Genomic DNA, 21,613 nt, shown 5'->3' on the forward strand with positions numbered 1-21,613 from the left:
GTACTGCAGCATGTGCATAGAAACTTCCCTGAACATCGTAAGTTCATGTAATTACTTTTCTACAAATGAAGCTGTCTTTCTTAAATATATTTCTGTCTCCTTAATCCTAAATTCTGGACAAGACATCTTTGTGGTAAGTAGTCCTAGTATGGTGATGCCTTGACTTAAAATAACTTTGTATTTTGCCTGGTAACTTGGTAAGGGTACCCAGTGTTTTTGAGGAAGAGATCACTGCTGTTCTGGCTATGACCCATAGTTTGAAGTTCTCAGAATTGTGTATGAAGTCGTGAACTGTGGTATCAGCCCAACTTCTCTGGCTCTGTTCCCGGACCACTCGTTTCACTTAAGAGAGCAATAAAAAATGCAAGATAATTCCCAGTTATCTGCACCATTAGTATTATAGTCTATTTTCCTTTTACCTTTAAACAGTCATATTCCAATTAGCTGCTGAGCATAAAGCAGTTCTTTGTTACCAAGTGTCTCCAAGATATTGGAAGACTAAAAGGCAGCTTTGCATCTCAACTCTGAAAATGAGCAGGAGTTAGGCAGCTTTACATTCTTCTGAAATGAAGATTTCCAGCTGAAGATGACCAGCAAGGTTTGTAGGTATGAACTTGTGTAAGTACAGGGACAAACCCAAACTGCTCTGGAAAGCTGATTGGGTTGGGCAGCTTGTGCTGCACAGCTGCTGACCGTGCAAGTGCTTTGTTGCCCTCTCAATCCCTGTCTTTCTTTGTGGCTATACCTGATACTCTGAGCTGCAGAACTGCTTTTTATCTTTTTTTTTTTTTTTAAAGTTGGTGACCAGTAAGGTGGCCCTGCCCTCTTAAAAAAAAAAAGGGTATGAGAATTGCCATATCTCACTGTTTTTATATACATCCCCAAAGCAAAATGATCATTTCAGGCCTTTTTTAATTTTTTTTTTTTTTAACCCAGAGTTTTTTGACAAAGTTTTTTGCCTTTAGTTTTTGTAGATAGATGGATGTGGAAAGAGGATGAAAGAGGACTGGCTGATCAACACGAGCACATGAGCCTGGTGCAGTTTGCTCGCAGATGAATTCTTGCCATGAATTCCTGGCCTGTTACCTTTGTAACCTAAGTCTCCCGTGAACCACTTGCTAATTGTAATGCCGTATGTAAAATCAACCTGCGTGTTTTCTTGTAGGCTATATATAACACATAGTGTATTAGCATCAATTGTGGCTCTTTAAGATGCTTTCAGTTTATGAAGTGGAAGTAGGCACTCTTATTTTACAGAGGTTAGGAAGAGGAAAGAGAATAAGGGAGCTCTGATATTTCTTTAAATGGCTTGCTCATGGTAAGCTGTCATGGCTTCAAAGCCTTATTGAAAGGACTAAAGTTGTGTGGGAACTGGAGAAATCTTTCCTTTCTGAAGAGGGTGTTTTAGGCTTGCTTGGGAAGTCTGTAAATACGGACTGGTAGTAACCCTGTCATAATAGTGAAGTCAAAAGGGTTTGGCCTCTGATACATAGTGAGAGGAGGTCATTACAGTGACAAACCTGCTTGAGTGGCTGTAAAAATGCTACAACAGCCTGCATCATGTGAACAGCCTTCTTATGATAAGGGAACATACAAATGGTCTTAATTTTTAAGTGCTGTCTTTCCAGGGAAAAACATTTTTTTTCTATGTCCATTTCTAGAGTGGTTGAGGATTTTCAGACCTTGCCTGAAAAAAATACCTATGCTAGAGCTGCATTTTTCTCTTCCCTTCCAGAAATCCTGTTCTGGACAAACTTGTTGATGATTACTTTGTTTATATGAGAGGACGCAGGACCTTCTGCACTGGTGCTGCTCATCAGCATCACTGCTTTGAGCAGTCTTTTTCTGCAAGTGGCTGTTCTGTGGCAGCATTCACTAGAAAGAAGTTCATAAGATGTAGCCATGAACACTTTCTGGCAAGAAGCAACTTTTCTGCTCTGGGTTATTGTTTTAAGCTGACATGAGTAAGTCTATTTTGGGCTGCCCTTAAATGGATGTCATCTAGAGGACAGTCTTGTTAAAACTTGGTTGTTGCCTGCTCAGCAGTTCAGTTATGCTCTCTTGGCTGTGGTTGGAGGATGCAGTAAATCCAGCTTTAGGGCACTTAGAACCAAGTTAAGAATATTACTCTCCCGTGAAGCAAACTCATATTGCTGGTAAAGTGAGTTTACCGTTTTTAAATGGATTGCCTTTATGCGGGACCATGTATTGTCTGCTTACACTGCTCTGCTTTTATGCTGCATCATGTTCCTCCTATCCCAGTGGCAAAAGACCTGTATGGCTTTGCTGACTAACACAGCAAAAATGCAGTCATGCCCCTGCGTGGTCTGGGGCAAACTCTTGCTGGCTGATTGATAGCCCACAGGTCCAAGATTAAAGATTGGACTGGGTATGTTCCTGACTGGTACCACTCCTGGAAGTCAAGGTTGTGGATCACTACACAGGGTATCTCTTCAGCACTATATCAGCTAAGCATGTAGGAGGACAAGGAGCATTCCTTAACGTCAGTGGCTTGCTCACTCTGTTCCCCTGCAGGGATCTTTGAAAAGTGCATGAACTCTCTTGCTTTCTTTGCAGGAACAGTCAAAGGAGTGAATGTGCGGATGAGGCACTTGGCAGTGAGTTTCCCCTGGACTGTAATCCCTGCTCTGTTGTATCCCAGCAGCCTTTGGTGCTCCATGCCAGTTATTTCTTCTTGGCACACTGGCAAAATTGTGCATGTACACGTCCCACTGATAAAATGATGTGAAATGTAGAGTATCCCAAAGATTTTGCTGCGTGTGTGTGTAAGACGGGTTAGCAATAGCCAGGGATCAAACGCATTTAACTCTGTCTGAGCATAACTCCTGAAGGCATGTTAGGCTGCTTTTCTTGAAGAAGAGTGCACATCTGATGTGGTGATACAGAGAGGAACCATCAGTTGCAGACCTGTTTCTGCTGGGTGATTCCCTTGGGTGCCATTCATCAAGGACCTGCAGCCTTTGGGTTCTGGGGCTTATGTTAGCAAATTGAGTATTCGGTAAATACTTGATGCTGTTGAAACACAGAATGGCTCCCTGGGTTCATGATGCTTTGGGCTGTGATTATTATTATTAATAACAATTATTAGTATTATTATTTTTGTCATTCTGGTTGAAGCTTAAATTGGTGGAAGTGAGGAAATTCTTTATTTCAGTTTCTTCCCAAACAGCTATAAAATAACTTGGTTTTGCTTTGCTCTCCTCTTATCTCTAGAAACGTTTCTTCAGCAAATTTGTACAGTGTTTTACCTTCAAGTGGTAGTGGAAGAAAGGGCATTTAGCTTGAGATTTGGCTGTTTGCGTTTCTACCTATCAGATCTGCATTACTTTTGATTGACTGTTATGAAGACAGTGTCTTACGCTTGTACTGAGAATGAGGTGAGTGTTGGCTTTCAGGAGAGACTTTCTCATCTTCCCTAAGGAAGAGTCTCTATAAACTCCTCTGGACAGACAGTTGTCACTCAAATGAAGGTGAGATTGGCTTGAAGTACTTTGGTCACTGGACACCACCCTATTTTGCTTTGCTTGGGTAATATTTTTGGAGAGTTTTTCTTTCCTCTGTCTGTGTTGTACTTACACCAACGTTCAGACGTGGTGACTGTGCCTTATCTTAGTTTTATATGTATGCTGTCACCACACTCTTTTTGATGTGATCTCAAATGTTACCACATCCTTCACTTTGGAGAAACTGTTGTCCGATGTGTAGAAATCACTTGTTCTTTCAGAGACTGTCATTCAGTAACTGGTTAAAGGTTACATGAAGATGCCACTGATGAGCACAGTTGAAGAAGCTCCTGCTGCTGAATATGGTTCTATGCTGTTGTGCCACTGAAGGGGATTGAAGGAGATTGCTGAAATCATCCATGTTCAAAATATCCTTTGTGCTGCTTTATGTTTTTGAGACCAGCATATCATGAAAGCTTTTATCGCTTCAGCATGCTGAGTATTGGATGAGAAATGCTGTGCCTGCACTATGTGAAGTGCTGAATGCACATTAACTCTCTTGGCTGCTTCAGATGTGTCCAAAACATTTTATACAACCAGGCTTTCTGCCTGGTAGGGGCTGCCTCTGCCAGTCAAGCTTTCTGCTGGATCAGATGTTATCCATCCTCCTAGCAGCAGAAAGCTGGCACGTCTCAAGCCTGATGTTAGTGTTGGGACCTAAAGTTTTGTGATGCTTTGAGAGTGACTTAAGCACCTCAGAGGTGCCTGGGGAGGTGATGGGGAAGGAAACGTGCAGCTCTAGTAGTTGTGAATTTGAAAATACAGGGCTTGAAAAGCTCTAAACTGTAGTTACAGAAGCAAAATTAAGATAGAAGATAGTCTAATGCATTTTGTATTAGAGACTTTTTTTTTCTTTTTTTTTTCTTTTTCTTCTGTGGAATAGAGGCTTTCCTCCAAAATAGTCACATGGGAGGAGACAAGTGCAGTAGCTGCTTGCTGCGAAGCTGCAACTGAAAATACTTGATTGTTTTCCCTGGAGAAAACCTCATCTGAATTAATGGTGCCACTTGGTGTGCTGCTCCACCCCGCATTGTACACACTGCCTGTTCTTTTGCTGAATGGGAAATGGACGTAAACCTAGGAACTCCCATTTCAGATAACAATTTATTTCAGAGTCAGCCCGGCAAGATTGAGAGACTTGCTTTTAATATCCTTGTCTGTAGGTAGAAAGCCCTATGTCAGATCTGTGCTATCCATATTTTGTATTCAGCAGTGCAGGAAAAAATTTCCCGTGGTTGTCATTTCCTTGTTTAGGTTTATAGATCTGTGTCAATTTATATATGGGTGTATATAAATGCCCTGTCTAGTATGTGCTTTTAAAGTCTGCATCTATTTTAGACTTGAGTGCTGAACTGATGTAAAATACATGCTAATGATGTTGCAGGCAGCTCTTAGTCCATCATACCTAGTCTTAAGTCACAATACACCACTTTCAAGGAGCTCTTACATCAGGTTTGAACAAAGAGCAACTGCTCTATGAAACAGGATTAGTTTTCAATAGAGACTGTTTCAGTTGAGGAGTACATGAACACATTGTCATAAATCAGCCCACTGTAGCAGTTTTGTCTAAGATTTACTGAGCCTAAAGTCATGCCCTGAGTTATAAATGCCCTGTACATGCTGCCTAATTTTCTTTAAGCGGGGCAAAAGCTTGTAGTGTGGCTTGAGGTCATCTTGGCATGTTAGTCTTCTTGCTTAGTCTTCACTTTAAGGACTCCCACTTCTCACTTCTGAACAACTAAGATTTTTGAACCTCCCTTGTAAATGATATGAAACAGGTGAGGGAGTTAGGAACTTTCACTGGCCAAAACTGAACATTTGTCATTAATATGGGCAACAGACAAGCAAAAATTAGGGTTAACCAATTAGACAGGTAAAACATAGTCAGGCAATTGTCTGTGAGGCAAAAAAAAAGTAACAGAATTACAGGAGGGCATAACATCATCATGGTAAAAAATGGCAGAAAAACCCAATCAGGTCCTGCAGGGTGTCTTGGAGCAGTAAAACTCTTATGTAAGAACATTCCTGAATTCCTTTTGAAGAGTGTCATTACCCTTTCTTGGTTCCTGCTGCATTAAATGCAGCTAATGTACCTAGAAGGTCTTCAGAACCAGCACATCAGTTGTCAGAGGTTCCCCTGGTCTAGCTGGAGGGAGGGCTGTAGCTGAGGCGCTACCACTGAAAAGGTATGATGGGATGAAATGTGGACTTCTTGTTGCCTTTATCTCAAGTTACCGATCTCTGAGTTCCTATAAAAAAAGGAAAAGAAAACCGACAGGGAGCTGACTTGCTTAGTTTTTAGAATTGTGTCATTTTACGGTAAGCAATCTAAACAGAGTGAAACAATGGTTTCAGCTGCTACTACTTAGCTACTTCAGCTCCTACTTAAGATCCAGTGCCAATTCCTTCCCTCTCCCCCAACTTTGTATTTCCCTGTATTTTGACAACACTACTTTTTTTGTTTGTGCAGAGGAAAGTACTTTTCACATTGAGGTTATGAGAGAATTGAAAAGGAAAAGCTTCCATTTCATATTGCATATCATATTCTATATCAATCCTGCCAGGGCGTTTTTTGCTATGTCCTCCCAACCAACTGGCAAGAATACTGACTGGGAAAATACTTGAACTGAATGAATGGGCAGCAGTGTAAAGGCAAATGGCTACCTGCACATCCATCAACTGGAATGCTGATGGGGAGGTGATCCCTGAACAGTGAGTTTTTAGAGGGACAAAGAAGCGCTAAGGAAAAGCGTCCATTTAAATGACACTTTTAGGAACAGACTGAGCATGAAAGTGGTTTAAAAAACAGAAGAAAAAGTGTGAAATAGCAGCGTGAAAAGTGGTCTTGATGCAAAAGTGTGTTAGTATACTGATGGGTGCAGGATGTGTGCTACTGCTGTACAAAGCTATACCAGTGACAGCGGAGGTTTGCCTGTCTGGCCAGGTTTTTGTGTGCTGTTTGAAATCCTGCTGGCTTGGCTCAGTAGACTATTCCCAGAACACACCATCTAGTCATATACATATATATATATGTGAGTATAGACTATGTGTATATATATATATATATATATATATATATATATATATATATATATATATACATATACATATACATATATATACACACATACATACATACACATATGTATGTATGTGTGTGTGTATGTGTGTGCGTATATATACATATATATATGTGTGTAGTCTGACCTGGGTGGACTTCTGTGAGAGGACCTTGAGTGAAAGGGAAGCAAGGAGCCTAGCTGCAGAGATTTATGTTGGCTGTTGAGGAGCATGCTTACCTTGTACTTTGCTCTGCCTTTTTCCATTTAGCAAGTGCCCTTTTATGTCCAGAAATGAGAGGCGTGTGTCACTGACGTGTTGGAGAGCAGCAGCAAAATTCTGAATTTTCATTCACCCTTTGAAAGGGCAAGTAATTCAAATTGTGCATTTGTTTGCAAGCTGGTAGTAAGATGATAAACTCACAAAACTTTATTATTGTGTAATTCCTCCTCATCTTATTACAGCAAAAATAATTGGCAAGTATGTCACATGTCTTGTGGTCCAGTGCATGCTGACAGTTTGTTGGAGTGAGGAAACAGTTCAGTGATGCTAGCAGGAAAGCACAGATGAAAACAGCCTGTGCCTCTTTGAGGTTGTATGTTCCAGCCTTTTCTTGTGTGTCCTCCATCACTAGGAAGAAAAAAAAAAATAGGATAGTTTAGTACCTTGCATGCATTCCTAGATTTTAGTCTTGCAGATGATGTGTTTTATCTTGTGGTTCTGCACAGGAGATGATTGGCAGTGCCATGGAGAGAGGAAATGACATTCTCCATTCAAACAAGCCTGCTGGAGAGGGAAGAGGTGAGATGGGTCTTTCTGCATCTGTTCTACCTGATGGCACTGTGCAAAGCAGTCATCTGGGGCATCAGTTCCCTGTTGGCTGTCAAGAGTTGTTTTAAAATAAGCTGGGTTTGGTTTTGGATTTAAAAATACTGTAGCACAAGTTCTTTCTGCAGAAGAAGGGAGCTTCTATTCTGCTGGTGGGTGCTAGCTTTTGCTGAGAGTGCATGGGAACAAATACTGTTCTAGAACTGACAAAGGGAAATGCATCGGGTAAATATGTCAATCTGTTCTCTAAGTGCATCAACCAGACCATGCTGAGGACAGCCAGAGGCTCATTTTTCTGAGTGCTGGAACACATATGCAAGTTTTTGAGAAAAACAAAATGCACCTAGCATCTAAAGAGGATTTTCTCATATTAGATGTTTACTCAGCCATTTACTTATGGACTGTGGGAGAAGCACTTGGGACCAAGTGTCCTTCCTGGTTTCCTATTCTCTTGACCAGTCATTGCAGTAGCTGCATGCTTCACAGATTTCAGAGAAGGTAAAATGGTATCTCCGTCTCTCCTCAGCCTGTTGATGGAAGAAACACTTAGCTTATTGTCTCATGATCTCCAAGATACATGTCTGCATGCTCACTTAGCACCTAACTTCAGTGGCTTGGGAAGGCTCTGCTTGGCACTGAGAGGGAAGCCACAAGGAGCTTTTCCCTCTCCTTAGGTACCTGGAGCTGCTGCTTATGAGCTGCATCATGTTGCTTTTCAGAGCCCCAGTGGTGATGACTAGTAGCAAAAAGGCAGCCTATGGGTATGTGTACATGGGTCGCTGTGTTTGCTCCTAGCAACACTGAGGAGTTGAGAGGTGCAGGAGTCCTTTATGTAGTGGCTGCTGGAGTGTCCAAACAGATCAAGCTGTCAAAGCCAGGTGTCTGTTCTGCTGGCGAGCTACAGAGGCTCCTCAGCTGCAGGCTACCTTTTATTAGCTCTTAAGCGGCAAAATGAATTGTGTGATGGACAGAATCTCTCTGCTGTGCTTGTTAAGTAAAAGGCGTGGGGGGATGGTGGCGTGTGTGCAGATTCAGACGTAATACATGCTAGATTGTATGACCTGCTAAACAACTTAGCCAGCAATATCTGCTGTATACTCGGTTTTGTCTTTTTTTGTCTTCTCCCCGAGACTGTCACCAGCCATAGTGTTGCCACTCCACTGTATGGGTGACAGTTTCTTGGGGAAAAAGTCCTGGCAGTTAAATGACAGCAGGCCCTGAGAAGCAGGTGGAGACATCTGTGCATGCTCCTGTCTCCCTCGCCTTTCCCACAGATGGATGGATGCAGCTTCCGCACATCTGTGTGAGCTGTGACAAGGAGCAGGAGCTGTAGTGCTGGCAAGGCATGGTTCTGAGCAACACTGCTGTGTGACCCAATGTTACGTCCTCCCTCCTTCCTCAAGCCCTTTACAAGCTCTGCACCCTGTCTTGTTGCAAAAGGATTGCTCTTAAAATGGGACTTTCACGTGAGCTTTGCTCTCTGTTGCGGTTAGAGAGCTGGATCGTTTTTTGCTTTGTTCAGTCCAGAGTTTGCTGGAGTTCCTTCCTGGTTGCAAATGAGTTTGAAACGGGTTAGATCGTGAAAGCTTATCAGCAAGAAATAACACTCATGTTTCACTTGAGCTTCGTTACATATTTATTCACTCGGGTGAGTTGCACCCCCACACAACAGCTAGTGCTTTCTTTAAGCCAAACCTGATTTTTTCTCTTCCCGTGGCACAGATCGGAAAGCTCTGAGGAGCCTTGGTGGCTGTCGGGGGGAAGGCGTTGCTGGCTGCCCGGCTCGTCTCTGTCCTCGCACCCTCCAGACGCCGCTGCTGTGCTACGGCTGTGTGGCCAATAGGTGGCAGCACCCCATCTGCTTACCTCTCGGCTTTGGGGAGAAAAGAGGGTTTTCTGCGGGTACCCGCTGGAGAAGGCTCCGCTTTCCATTGTAGCCTCAAGTGTGAGTGAAAGTGAAGTCTTGTGCATCCTGAAAGCTGCCGTGCACTGTCAGGATCCTTTCTGGAGGCTCCCAAACATAGGTTTTCATGCAGGAGCAAACTTAATCAGATGATCTTGATTTTTGTCCTTTTTGTTTGTTAGTTTTAAAGACCTTTGACAGTTGTAAACTGGTCAGTGAACTCTGTTGAGTACACCTAAAATATGAGAAGTTTTGGAAAAACACAAAGTAGAGTCACTGGATTATTTATTTTTTTTTTCCCTTTCAAGTGTGTGGTAACTTTCACATAACGATCTCAAAATAAACCCTGAGCCTTGCTACGTCTATGCAAATAAGGCAAAGTTATCTCTCAGTAAAGGCTGGGGGACAATAAAGCTAAGGTTACTTGCTACGTTACACTTTGCAAGTTACTTTGAAGGTGTGTTGCAAGTGTTTGCTGCTAAAACAAGGGGACCTGCAGGACAGGTTTGTACTGTGATGACAAAAACAGAGACTGTAAGATAAGCGTAGCCGAAGGGAAGGCATCGAGGAATTGTGTGGTAGGTGAAAAGCAAGCACCAGACTTACATAATTTGGTCTTGAACCACAGCCATTTCATTTTGAACCTAAATCGGGTTCACTTTACTAATGTTGAGTATCTGCGAAGCTTTCATCACAAAAGTAATCCTGGATCATGAGTATGCTGAGAGGCCTGCGTACTTTCTCATTTCTTATGAGTTCTCTGCTCCTTGTGGAATAGCTGGAGATGAGGCTTTGCATCTTTTCTACTTTGGTGTTGCTTAATTTCTTCCACTTTTGCCCACCTTATCCTGACTTTTCTCTAGATCCCAAATTCTGGGACACCTGTTAGTATTAAATTGCTCTTGTTATTTTCTTTGTCTGGCAGACTATTTCTGTGAGCCTGCAAATTTGGTTTTCGATTGCGTGCTGCGTTGGATAGGCTATGTGAGACTTACATCTAAGTCCTATTGATGTGTGGAGTCATTTCTAAAAATGCTTGGTATTGATCTAATTAGGCGCCCAGAGAGGCCAATTACTCAGGCAGCTCTTACTTTTTTCACTCAAATATATAATGGTGGAGTACATGACTTTCTCAGATCTGGACTCTGAAAATAGAAAACCATTATTTTCAATTACTCTTTCGGATTTGTTTTCAAAACCTTGCAGCAGCAGTAATGAGGATGTCGATCTAGATAGAAAGTGTCTAAAAGTCCCATCTTTCTACCTTACTCAAAGGAGCCAAGCATCTGACTAATAAGGCACATTTCTGGTCAGAGGTCCTAAAAACATTTCTGCCCTTTCTCGCTTGTATCCAGTGTCTCTCTCCATAGGATGGAAAGTGAGATTTCTTATGGCAGCACGTCACTTCTAGAGCTCTGCCCCTAAAGACCTAAGCAAAGATGTTTTGCTCTTTCATGTGCCTTTTTAAATTTCTGTGACTCTTGTTCTATGTTATTTTAAATATTCACCCTTCCCCCCCTGCTCTTGCCTTTATGCATTCATAAAGGATGTTTCTTGCTAGATTTTGGCTGGAAGAAATCTCTCAGTAATCTGAGAAGGGCAGAAAAGACCAAGTCAGGGGAGGTGGCGCTTGGGAGCCTAATCCCTAAACTCCCGCGGATTAGTCAGGGCGCTGTGCCAAGGCAACCCAAGCTCTATTCCTGGCCCTCTAAACCCCCTAGCTGCTTTGGATCTGCACTGTGCACGTTTCAGAGAAAGCACTGAGCTTGCGATGTGTCGTCAGCAGTTTTTGAACCCTCTGCGAGCTAGAAAGGGCATCTCTGTGATGAACCAAGCGGTGGGAGCAGGGGGTGCCAGTGATTGGGGTGGAGAGAAATGTGGGATCAACACTGTAATTGAATGCACCAGAAACTAACCCCAACCTTGTTTTTCCCTGTTTCCTTCCTCTCTCCCAAAGTGTGACTTTGCTTTTAGCTGTCACGTACTTGGTTTGATGCTGCCAAAGTTTGTATGGAGAAGCTGTGCTGGAAACAGGCATTGGGCAGAGGCTGCAGGCTGTGCAGGTGTGGTTGCATGCATGCACGTGTTAGTGCTCAGGGAATGGAGTAAGTGCTGGAGCATGTTGCAAGTGAAGATGCAAGAACTTTGCAGAGCAATAAAGTGTGTGTGGCTTGTTTGATTTGGAAACTCAACCCCTCTGTTCCAGATGTTTTCAGCTGTGTTTATAGCAAGTAGCTACTGTGCTGCTCTTGGAGGAAAAAAAAAAAAAGTAATTGTGGTATGCCTACACAACAGTTGCATGCAGGCAAGAGCAGCATTAATGATACTGAAGGATTTAATGAAGAAGTTGAACTTTCAGGGTAGGCTTCTGTGTCATGGCTATGTGTTGTGTTGGTAAGAAGCATATTCTACCCCTTAATGAAGAGTAACAACTACTTGTAAAATGATAGCTTTTGGTACTGTCTGAAATCAGTCAGGATCTGAGGCTCATGTTCCTTTCTAGGTATGGTGCCGTATTATTTGCTGCCATCCGGTAATGCGGATGAAGAATATGTGTTTTCATAAGTTTTAGATACTGGTTTTTGAATCTGACTTGTTTTGCTTTTTTTTTTCCTCATCTGCAAAACATCTGGATTTGCTCACATGAGCTGAGCTGCAGCCTGCAAACTGGAGAGGAGGCTGACAGCTATGTTAGTACAGGTACTTGAGGTGGGGGACATGATAGCGAAGATGAAAGGGCTGCTGCCGAACTACTGCTTCTAGAAACAGAGAGCTCTGGTGGTTTTCTAGCCAAACCCTTCTCTGTTTAGGTAGACATGGGCACGCTGTTGCAAAGTAGATATCCTAAAACAATTTTAGGATATTTAGGATATTTGCCCTGTTGCTTGCCCTGTTTTTGTTCAGTTTTTATACTGTCCTGAATCTGACTGTGCCTCTACAAATCCCTTTGAGTATTTGTTAATACCGCATTTGGAACGTCCTGTGGGATCACAAGTGAAAGTCATATAGATGTGAAGAAGTTTGGAAGAATTTGTTTTTTTGTGTAGCAGGCTTAGCTCTGTTCCATCCAGGAAATATGAATAAAAGGTAATGGTTTTTGATTATTATGCACATATACCTATTTCTTACCAGTGGTAGGAAAACAAGTTACAAACTCTCTCCCCTTCTTTTAAGAATAGAAAACTTGCACAGCTCATTGTCTAGCAATGTATGTTTAGCTTCCAAGTGATATGCAAGTAGATTATTTAATACAACTAGAAATGTTTTCTTTGTTATTTTGTCATTTTTGTGTTTGTTTTCAGAAGCGAGCTTGCAAATGAACCATTGAAAAGCATTCAGGCTCTTTATTTTGTGCATGAAATATAGCAGTAAGTGTGTCTGGGCAGTGTCCCAGAGGACTTCACAACAGCAGTATAGAATTAGGAGCCTTTTCTGTAAAGAGGAGCTGACAAGAGGTGGAGAGAGATGGAAGGGGAAGGAGAGCAACTGCTGAAATCAGTCTCCAAATAGATGAATGAATGGGTGACACACATAAATGACTGCTGTGATGGCCTGACTTACTGGAGCTTGGTCTCTGGATAATCCCCGTATGTCAGATTTCTGTAAGGCCAACATGTGACACAAAGCTTGCCTCTCGACAGACAAGTGTGCTTTGCTGGTATTAAGAGGCTGGCTGAAGCCGAGTCTCCCACTGTGCATTCGAACCCGTGCGTATGTCTGTGTATAGTATGTGTGCTGCAGCCAACATCCTTTAGAAGAACTTGAAAGGGAAACTGGAATTCCACAAGCTCTTGGCTCTTGCATAGACAGTCTCAAACTTGCCTGAGTGTGTGTATGTCCTAGTTAGGGAAGAAAAAAAAAAAAAAAAAAAGAAAAAAAGAAAAAAGGAGGAAAAAAGGAAAGAAAAAAAGAAACAGAAAAAACCCCACAAAGACTTCTAACCGGGATTACCTTTCTCACACCTGTCACCACTGATGTCCTCTCAAGGTTAGAACTCGAGCGACGCGAGGCCAGCTTATACCAAACGCCATTTGAAAGAAGCTCTATGAAGGAACGGCAGGCACTGGAAGGAGAACGGGAGTCCCCACAGTAACATGAACAACAACTTACAAGTTAACCTGCCCAGGACTTGGGCTGGTTCAAATAGCTCGCTCCAGGAGAAGTCTGAGCATTCCTTTTTTCTTTTTTATTACTATAGGATGGAGGACGAGGCAGTACTGGATAGAGGGGCTTCCTTCCTTAAACATGTATGTGATGAAGAAGAAGTGGAAGGTAAGAGACCTCGGACTGCTGGGGATTCACTGTTCTTCCAATTCTTGTTTGTATATAAAATTACCAGATAGGTAGTAGAGAAAATGGACGTTTTTGTTTTGACTGAGTATTAATCCTAAAATTGGCCAAAACACCATTAAGCTTACTCAGGGTCAAACTGACTTTTAAAATTTAAAATACATTGTCTTTTTCAGTTCAAGTGTGAAAGTTAGTGTATGCTCCTGGTTCACATTTGCACTTTACACAAAATCCCATTCACTGTCTCTTGCATAGTGACCGTGCAGCACAGGCTATTTGTTTCTTCTACATGAGTTTTGGCAATGCTTGCATATCCCCACTGCACCTCGGAGGGCTGGAATGCAGTAACAGGTTTTGCGGCATGAAAAGAACGGCAGGATTTGTACCAACTGTTGGGGGTGGGCATGGAGGGTGTTTTCCTGGGTTATTCTTTTGTCTTTTGAAGAGTTTTCCCTGGAAGAGAAATTTCCAAGAGAGCAAAATGTTTCCTTACCTTTCAGGAAAAGAGTAGATTTTGAAAGTGTTTTAATTTTCTCTCTGACTGAAAACATTGTGAAATGTGAAAGGAGAAAGGAGCTTAAAGTTTAAGTTTTTAAGATTGGCTACAGAAAATTTTTGAAGCTGATGAGTTATTTACAGCAAATTCTCCTTTCCTTGTTTTACTACAATCAGTTGACAGGGTATTTGATAAGCTAATAGGGAAAGAGGAGGAACAAACCATGGACTGTACTCTAGCTAGAAAGGAAATGAAGCCAACGTTCTGCCTCACAATGTTGCCCTTCCCCTTTTGACCTGGATCTGTAGTTTTAATCTAGTTTATTTGTAAACTGCGACCAATGGCTTTCCTTTAAAATGTTTTGAAAGGTATACGGTTTCATGTCATTAATACCAGTAGCGGACATCAGTGGATTGAGCAGTGTGAAGGCAAACTGTCTGCAAAATTGATTGATTCTACAACATTTGCAGCAAGACCAGTCATTGCCATGAAAATACCTGTACTTTTTTTTCCCCCCCTCTAGTATGAATTCATCTGTGCCCAGTAGCTATAAATCACCATGTTGAGTTTAATTAGTCCATTTGCTGTCTGCAGGGTTGGAATGACAGGGTTTTTCTATTAGATTTTTGCTTCTAGAATAATTGATACTTTGGCACTCCAAAGCAGAAACTTTTGGGAGGAGGAGGAGAAATGTTTCTTGTAATGTAATGTTGCCACGTAAATGTAATGTAAAGTGTTGCCACGTGCTCTGATGGTGTGTATCACCCATATGTGATACACAAGGAGTATGATACAGATTTTTATTTGAGAAGAGTGGTACTTGAATGTCCATTTTAACAGTCTATGACAAAGACCATTTGTGAAAAAAGTCATGGCTGATGTTTTAAGTAATATAGCATGTTTGTCTCCGTGTTTCAGAGAAGAGGTTATCATTTGATTTTCTTGGGCTAACAGACCAGCTGCTCTTCATCTCACTGGGGTTAGGGAAAGAGGAGGTGGAAAAAAATACAAACTATTTCTGATTGCACATAGTGGACCTCTGAGAGCTGTAGCTGCTTGTCTGAATCTGCAGAGACTTAGGCTCTGTAGCCAGCTAATTCCCTTGTTCACGCTAAATGCAGTGCCTTGATTCTCGCCAGCTTCAGTGAATGACCTAGCTAAATCACAAAAGAAGCTGCCGTCTGTGGCGGGGCTGGTGCTGATGCTGTAGCATCTGTCAGTGTCACGATGCAGAGGGGTGTGCATATGATCTGACTGGTGAGTTGCTGCTCAGCCGCTCCTTGCTTCTGTGCTGGAACAGTCTTAAATCCAGAGCTTGCCTTGCAAATTTGAGGTGTTACCACAGTGCAAGTAATTATTCAAGCTCTGGCAGTTTGAAGAGAACTTACTTGCCATAACTCAGAAAATGCATGTCGGTAATTATATCTCATCCTTTACACACACAGGTACGTGCCTTGTATATAACTACAAGAAACACATGTGCACCTGATACGTACAGATGTACCCCATGTGCAATCACAGTATGCACTTATCTGATGGAATGATTCAAATGCCAGGTTGAAGGCCCTTGGCCTGCATTTTGTGCAGATTGTTTTAAGTCTCTTTGCTAGATGTAGAACAAGGATCCGAAGCACAAGTTTATGAGGAGTGACTGAGGGAACTGATGTTGTTCAGTCAGGAGAAGAGCAGGCTCAGGGGAGACCCTGTGGCTCTCTACAGTTGCCTGAAGGGAGGTTGTGGCGAGATGAGGGTCAACCTCTTCTCCCAGGTAACTAGCAATAGAACGAGAGATAATGGTGGCTCCCCACCAGGGGAGGTTTGTTTTGGATACTAGGAAAATTCTCTTCTTGGAAAGAGTGGTGATGCATTGGCACAGGCTGCCCAGGGAGGTGGTGGAGTCATTGACTCTGGAGGTGTTGAAGAAAAGTGCAGATGAGGTGCTGAAGGATGTGTTGGAGGTGCATTGACAGTTGAACTTGATCTTAGAGGTCTTTTCCAATCGTAGTCTTTCTTTCATTCTGTGGTTTCTGCTTTAGAGATGCAGTGACATAGTTTCAAGAAGAAGATCAGTATGTGTAGAGACCTGAATGTGCTCATTCTAGCAGAGAGAACTTGAGTCAGTTGATATTGTTAGAATTTTTCTGAAAGGACTGTACTGGCTGCATCCTCTGTAGAAGGTAACTTCTGATGGAGTTATCTCCAAATGTATTTTTTTTTACTGATAATTTTTTATTTTTTTCTGCTTTCATGGGAGAAAAATATCACACAGTTGTTTGCCTTTTTCTTATTCATTGATCTGCTAATAATTTCTTTTTCATTCAGCAGTCAATTTTGATCAAATTTCTTAGGAAGGCTGCTTGAAGTTATTTCTTTGAACTTGTTAGAAAGCAGCTGAGGAGGGGGATGAGATGTTATAATGCCCTTAGAAAGCTGACTGGTTTTCTTGCTTTTGAATATGCCTGATTTAAAACAGATGAAGACAGTTTTTGAAAGTCATCATCCTGAGCATATTAACTCTCCAGAATGGAAGAGAAAAACAGTATGCTGTCACTCTGAGGTAGCAAGCAACTCCTGAATTCAGTCTGTTATTATTTTGGTAGCTAATTGCCTTGTGTTATGTCTGTCAGATGGAGATACAGCTCTGGATTAGCACATTGCTCACTGATTTGATTATGTAGTGGTGTGGGGGAAGAGGAAGGAGTGCGGGGAAAATGGGCATTTCTGGTCAGCAATATGTTTAGACATTTTCAGCTTGAGGTGGTTGTCGGTCATGCCCTTGCTGAGTAAATGTAATATTAACAATAGAAACCATGTACACATTGCAAAAGAATGTCCTTTTGGCCTAGATCCAGAGATTATTTAATGCTTCTCTAAAGTGGCACCTCAGTCTAATCCTACACTGCATGTTTCTTTTATTTTATTGGTGATATCAGGTGTGGACATTCAGAAATGACTTGGTTGCATATACCCTTCCTATTGTCTTTCGTGAGAGAAAGTTAATTGATAAAATGATTATGTTTTAGTTTGCAGAGCTGTTTTGCTGTCCATAAGTGATGTTTTGCAGAAGTGTCCAGAAATGTTACATGGCGAGACGGAGGGGTCTCCTGGAAGTCCTGTTCAGACTATGAAAGAAAATGAGAAACTTATGTTTTGCTGGGGAAAATAAGAGCAGGCACTGCCCTGAGCTGAACCTCCTGTGTAAGAAAGCCATTCCCATTCATTTTGAGCACTGCACGTTCCTTTCCTTGAAGGTAACGAACGACATGTTGCTGTAATGCCACTGTTAGGAGTGCTGGTATGTGTGACACAAAGAGATTACTTAATAACCAATTTTGCAACAGGGGAAAAATAAAGCTCCACCTTATCCTTTGAGATAAGGTATTCTTGGCTCCTTAAGTAACTTCCCCCAGGCTTGCCGTCCTGCCTTTGCAGTGGGGTGGAGGATGCAGGATTTCAAGTCTGGCAGCTCTCTTACTTGAAAGCAGGGTAGCACCCTGGCTGTGGCCCATAGGAGAAGGGACTAGCTCTCATGTAAAGTGTTTTGTCCTGTTTTTCAATGGATTCTCAAAGTAATGGTGTGGAGAGTATACCTTAGCACTGAATTCCAGAAAAACTTCTGTTACAGTGAAAACTGTTCTGTGGATTTTATTAACATTATAGGATTTACTGCATACATAGCCTAAAACAGGGACTTTGTGGGAATGTCTGGGGGCATCTTTTGCCATTTTTGCTAATTGCTCCCCACGCTTCCATCTTCCTGTTCTTGACCATGTTGTGTCACTACACTTTGTTGGTAGAAAGCTGTGCTATGGTGGTTGGATCAATGAAGAGAAACAAAGATTGCTGTGAAAATTGTTACCTTCATTAACAGAAGGTAGAAGATACGAGAAAGATGTTGCATTTAGCCATTTACTTTGTTTTCTTCTTTTCTTCTCCCACTGCAACCCTCAGTTTTTTATGACTATAGACAGACCACCTCTGTTTTCAGAAACAATCAGAAGACCTGTTTCATATCAATTCAAGCTTCTAATTGCTTCTGAAATAAGTACAATAAAAAAAATTGATCATGTGAAGTCTAGCACAGAATGTACTTCATTATTTTTCTTTGGTACCTACGCTAGTCAGCGTAGGCTGCATTTCATTTAGTTTACAGAATTACAGAACTGTAGGGGTTGGAAGGGACCTCCAGAGATCATCGAGTCCAACCCCCCTGCCAAAGCAGGTTCCCTACAGCAGGTCGCACAGGTCGGCATCCAGGCAGGTCTTGAACATCTCCAGAGAAGGAGACTCCATCACCTCCCTGGGCAGCCTGTTCCAGTGCTCCGTCACCTCACTGTAAAGAAGTTCTTGCGCATGTTTGTGTGGAACTTCCTATGCTCCATTTTCTGGCCGTTTCCCCTTGTCCTGTCTCCACTCACCACTGAAAACAGTCTGGCCTCGCCATTCTGCCCCCCACACCTTAGATATTTATAGACCTGGATCAGGTCCCCTCTCAGTCTTCTTTTCTCAAGGCTGAACAGACCCAGTTCACTCAGCCTTTCCTCATAGGAGAGACGCTCCAGGCCCTTCACCATCTTTGTGGCCCTCCGCTGGACTCTTTCCAAGAGATCCCTGTCTTTTTTGTACTGGGGAGCCCAGAACTGCACGCTGTACTCCAGATGAGGCCTTACCAGGGCAGAGTAGAGGGGGAGGATCACCTCCCTCGACCTGCTGGCCACGCTCTTTTTAATGCATCCCAGGATGCCATTGGCCCTCTCAGCCACAAGGGCACACTGCTGGCTCATGGCCAACCTGTCATCCACCAGGACACCCAGGTCCCTCTCTGCAGAGCTCCTCTCCAGCAGGTCATCCCCCAACCTGTACTGGTGTATGCAATTATTCCTTCCCAGATGCAAGACTCTACACTTGCTTTTGTTGAACCTTTTCTTTTGCAAAAGCAAGATGCTGAGGATTTAGGGACTGCCTTTTTTTTTCTCTTTCTGTGCAGCAAGTGACATGACTTGGGACCAACAGGCGCAGATGGGAACCTGAATGCTGCCCCACACAGTAAAAACAGGATGAGTGGTTTGGATTTTCCCAGCTGTGAAGTGTTTGGATGAAAGATTTCAGTTGAAGTTCTCTCCAAATTTGGTTCTCAGGACACTTGACAAGATACTGAAACATGCCTTTATCTGTTTTGTAAAAAATGACAAGGTCCTAGTGCTGTGGCTCCAGTACTTTTGATAATATACTAAATCCCTATGGAAAAGCTGGGAGGTGTTTTTCTGTGTGTGTATTAATTAAGTCAATTGTATAAATGCTGCAACTTCTGTGAAATGTAAATCACTCGTAACGTGGTTTGTTCAGAACTCTGTTGTCCTTTAGATAATATCACTTGAGTCATTAGTTAGCTTGATGTTAGTAAATCTGTGAGCATGTTTACTGTTGGCACTTTCCAACCTGTGTCTGTTTCACCTACTGTTGCATGAAGTATCTTTCTGGTTATTGCAAATGCTTTTAATATGTTGGTAGGGATCAGGGTTAGCTTTGAAGATGCTGGGGTTGTGAGAGAAGGTGCTGAGAACTCCTGAAAGCTCTATGAGGAAAATCTGCAAAGCTCATATGGTGATAAACTGATTTTACATAAGGTAGCATTGATCTGCACATATAGAAGAAATGCAGAAAATGGTTTTAGAGCAGCTGAGTCAATATATGATGTATTTCACCCACTGCAAAGAAAAGATTGTGGTTTTGTTTTGTTTTTTTAAGCAAGGATAAGTTCTGTACTGCATATAATGTACTTGGCAGCAGAGTGATACATTCTATACCATTCTGACAGTGGCTTTCCTTATAACCAAGCTAAATTTCACATTTTAGTTTGCAACGATTTCCCTTTGTTCTGTTGCAACAGACCTTGCTAAGGAATCTGTCCCTTTTTTTGTGTCCCTTTAGTTACTGAAGGGACAGCTCCCCTTTACATACTGAGCGGGTCATCTTAGGGATCAGCCACAGTATTTACTCAGCTCTAGGGGTCACATTCTGCTTCTATGGACATCTTCTGAATCCGTAGCAAGCAAATAATTTGATCATTCCCTGCCTCAGCTTCTCATCTGCGAATGGACCAGTTACACTTCCTGTGGCTGCTGAGGGTTGTTAATGTTGGTGAAGAGGAGCTGCCATGTAGTAGGAGTTGCACGAGAGACAGCACCAAAGGCTGCTTTCCAGCTGCTGAGGTGATTTCACCCTGACATGCAGTTACTCTTTTGCTACGTTTTCAGATTCCTCCATTATGTGGTGGCTCTCACATAAGCCAATGCACGCCCACCCAGTCTGTTGATCTTTACATTGCAACATCATATGCTAGCAACTTAGACTTTCCTTTCACTTGGATTGTATTTCTACTCCTGTTGCCCAGCACTGTGGGAACTTCCCTAGAAATGAAAAGAGAGAAAACTTCCTGGATTGAAAAGAGAGACAGAAACCTGTAGTGCTTCCTGAAAGGAGCAACAAGCCTTTTGTAAATGTAGCTTCTGTTACATTCCTTCCTATCTGATGCCCTGCTGGCAGGAGCTTGGCCTTCTGATACACCCAACCTTAGCTGCAGTATGCCTTCCAGAAAATAAGCTGTTGCCTCTCTATGTTGAATTCCAACTGCAGTCTTGGAATCATGGTTGGCTTGCAGTGGGGCTGTTCTCCCTTATGATGTGGTACTGCAGTGTTGGGAACTTATAAGGACTTCCCCTGAGCTGCTTGGCACTTGCCAGAGAAATGGGATGCTGGCTAGGTAGATCTCTGCCTGGCATGTTGTGGCTGTGCATCATGTTTTGGTTGCTCATTTGTTCCCTGTCTTCACTGTTTGTTCCTCAGGCTTCAGACAATTGACTCTTGATGCAGCAAAAGATGGCTAGTAGTTCAGGCTCTTAAGAAAACACAGGCTTTGCTTCAGACACCCTTGTGTCCATCAGCATTTATAGTAATAATGATGATACAGTAAAAATTTATAGTAATTTGCTGTGCTTACAAAATCAGAGGAAGAATATTGAAAGTTTTTATTCTGGAGTCAGTGGCCTGGAAAAATGGCAGTGGCTTCCAACTGAAGACATACGCTCAGTAGCTATGAAAATCAAGGCTCTTATTTATATTGGACAGTGATCTAAAACCTGCCTGCCTGTATTCATTTAATAGGGCGAATTGCAGGTAGGTATTAACTTGGTGATTAATGAGATGGAAATAGAGAAAACAAGGCCAAGATTTTCAGGCAAGAAGGGCTGTTTTGGATATATCCATTTTGGGTGGTAATTCAGGGCATTTCTAAAGGAGACTCGATTTTTAAAGTAACTGTGATCAGTTCTTGATGTGGATACCAGAAAATCTGAAAGTACTGTGTGTCTGAACAGCTTAATCTAAAACTTAGAGCAAGCAGCCGTGCCCAGCACAGCTCTCTTCCTCTGCTCTGCTCCCCAAAGCTGCGCTTTTGAAAAGTTTTCTTTAAGTAGAATCCAAGCAATGCTGGCCAGATTAGATCAGATAACA

At 42.3% G+C, this 21,613-nt stretch overlaps 1 protein-coding gene across 4 annotated transcripts in view; it reads left to right on the forward strand.

The window, feature by feature from the left end:
* The window catches only part of SLC4A4 (solute carrier family 4 member 4), a 230,637-nt gene that overhangs the window by 53,834 nt on the left and 155,190 nt on the right, over positions 1-21,613 (forward strand). For all 4 annotated transcript variants that reach the window (XM_048942693.1, XM_048942694.1, XM_048942695.1 and 1 more), the window contains one exon: positions 13,514-13,587. In XM_048942693.1, coding sequence (XP_048798650.1) covers positions 13,514-13,587 — 74 coding nt within the window. Of the gene's footprint in view, positions 1-13,513; positions 13,588-21,613 lie in introns of those variants that run through there.

Source organism: Lagopus muta, chromosome 4 (assembly GCF_023343835.1).
Source record: "Lagopus muta isolate bLagMut1 chromosome 4, bLagMut1 primary, whole genome shotgun sequence".
NCBI lineage: Eukaryota > Metazoa > Chordata > Aves > Galliformes > Phasianidae > Lagopus > Lagopus muta.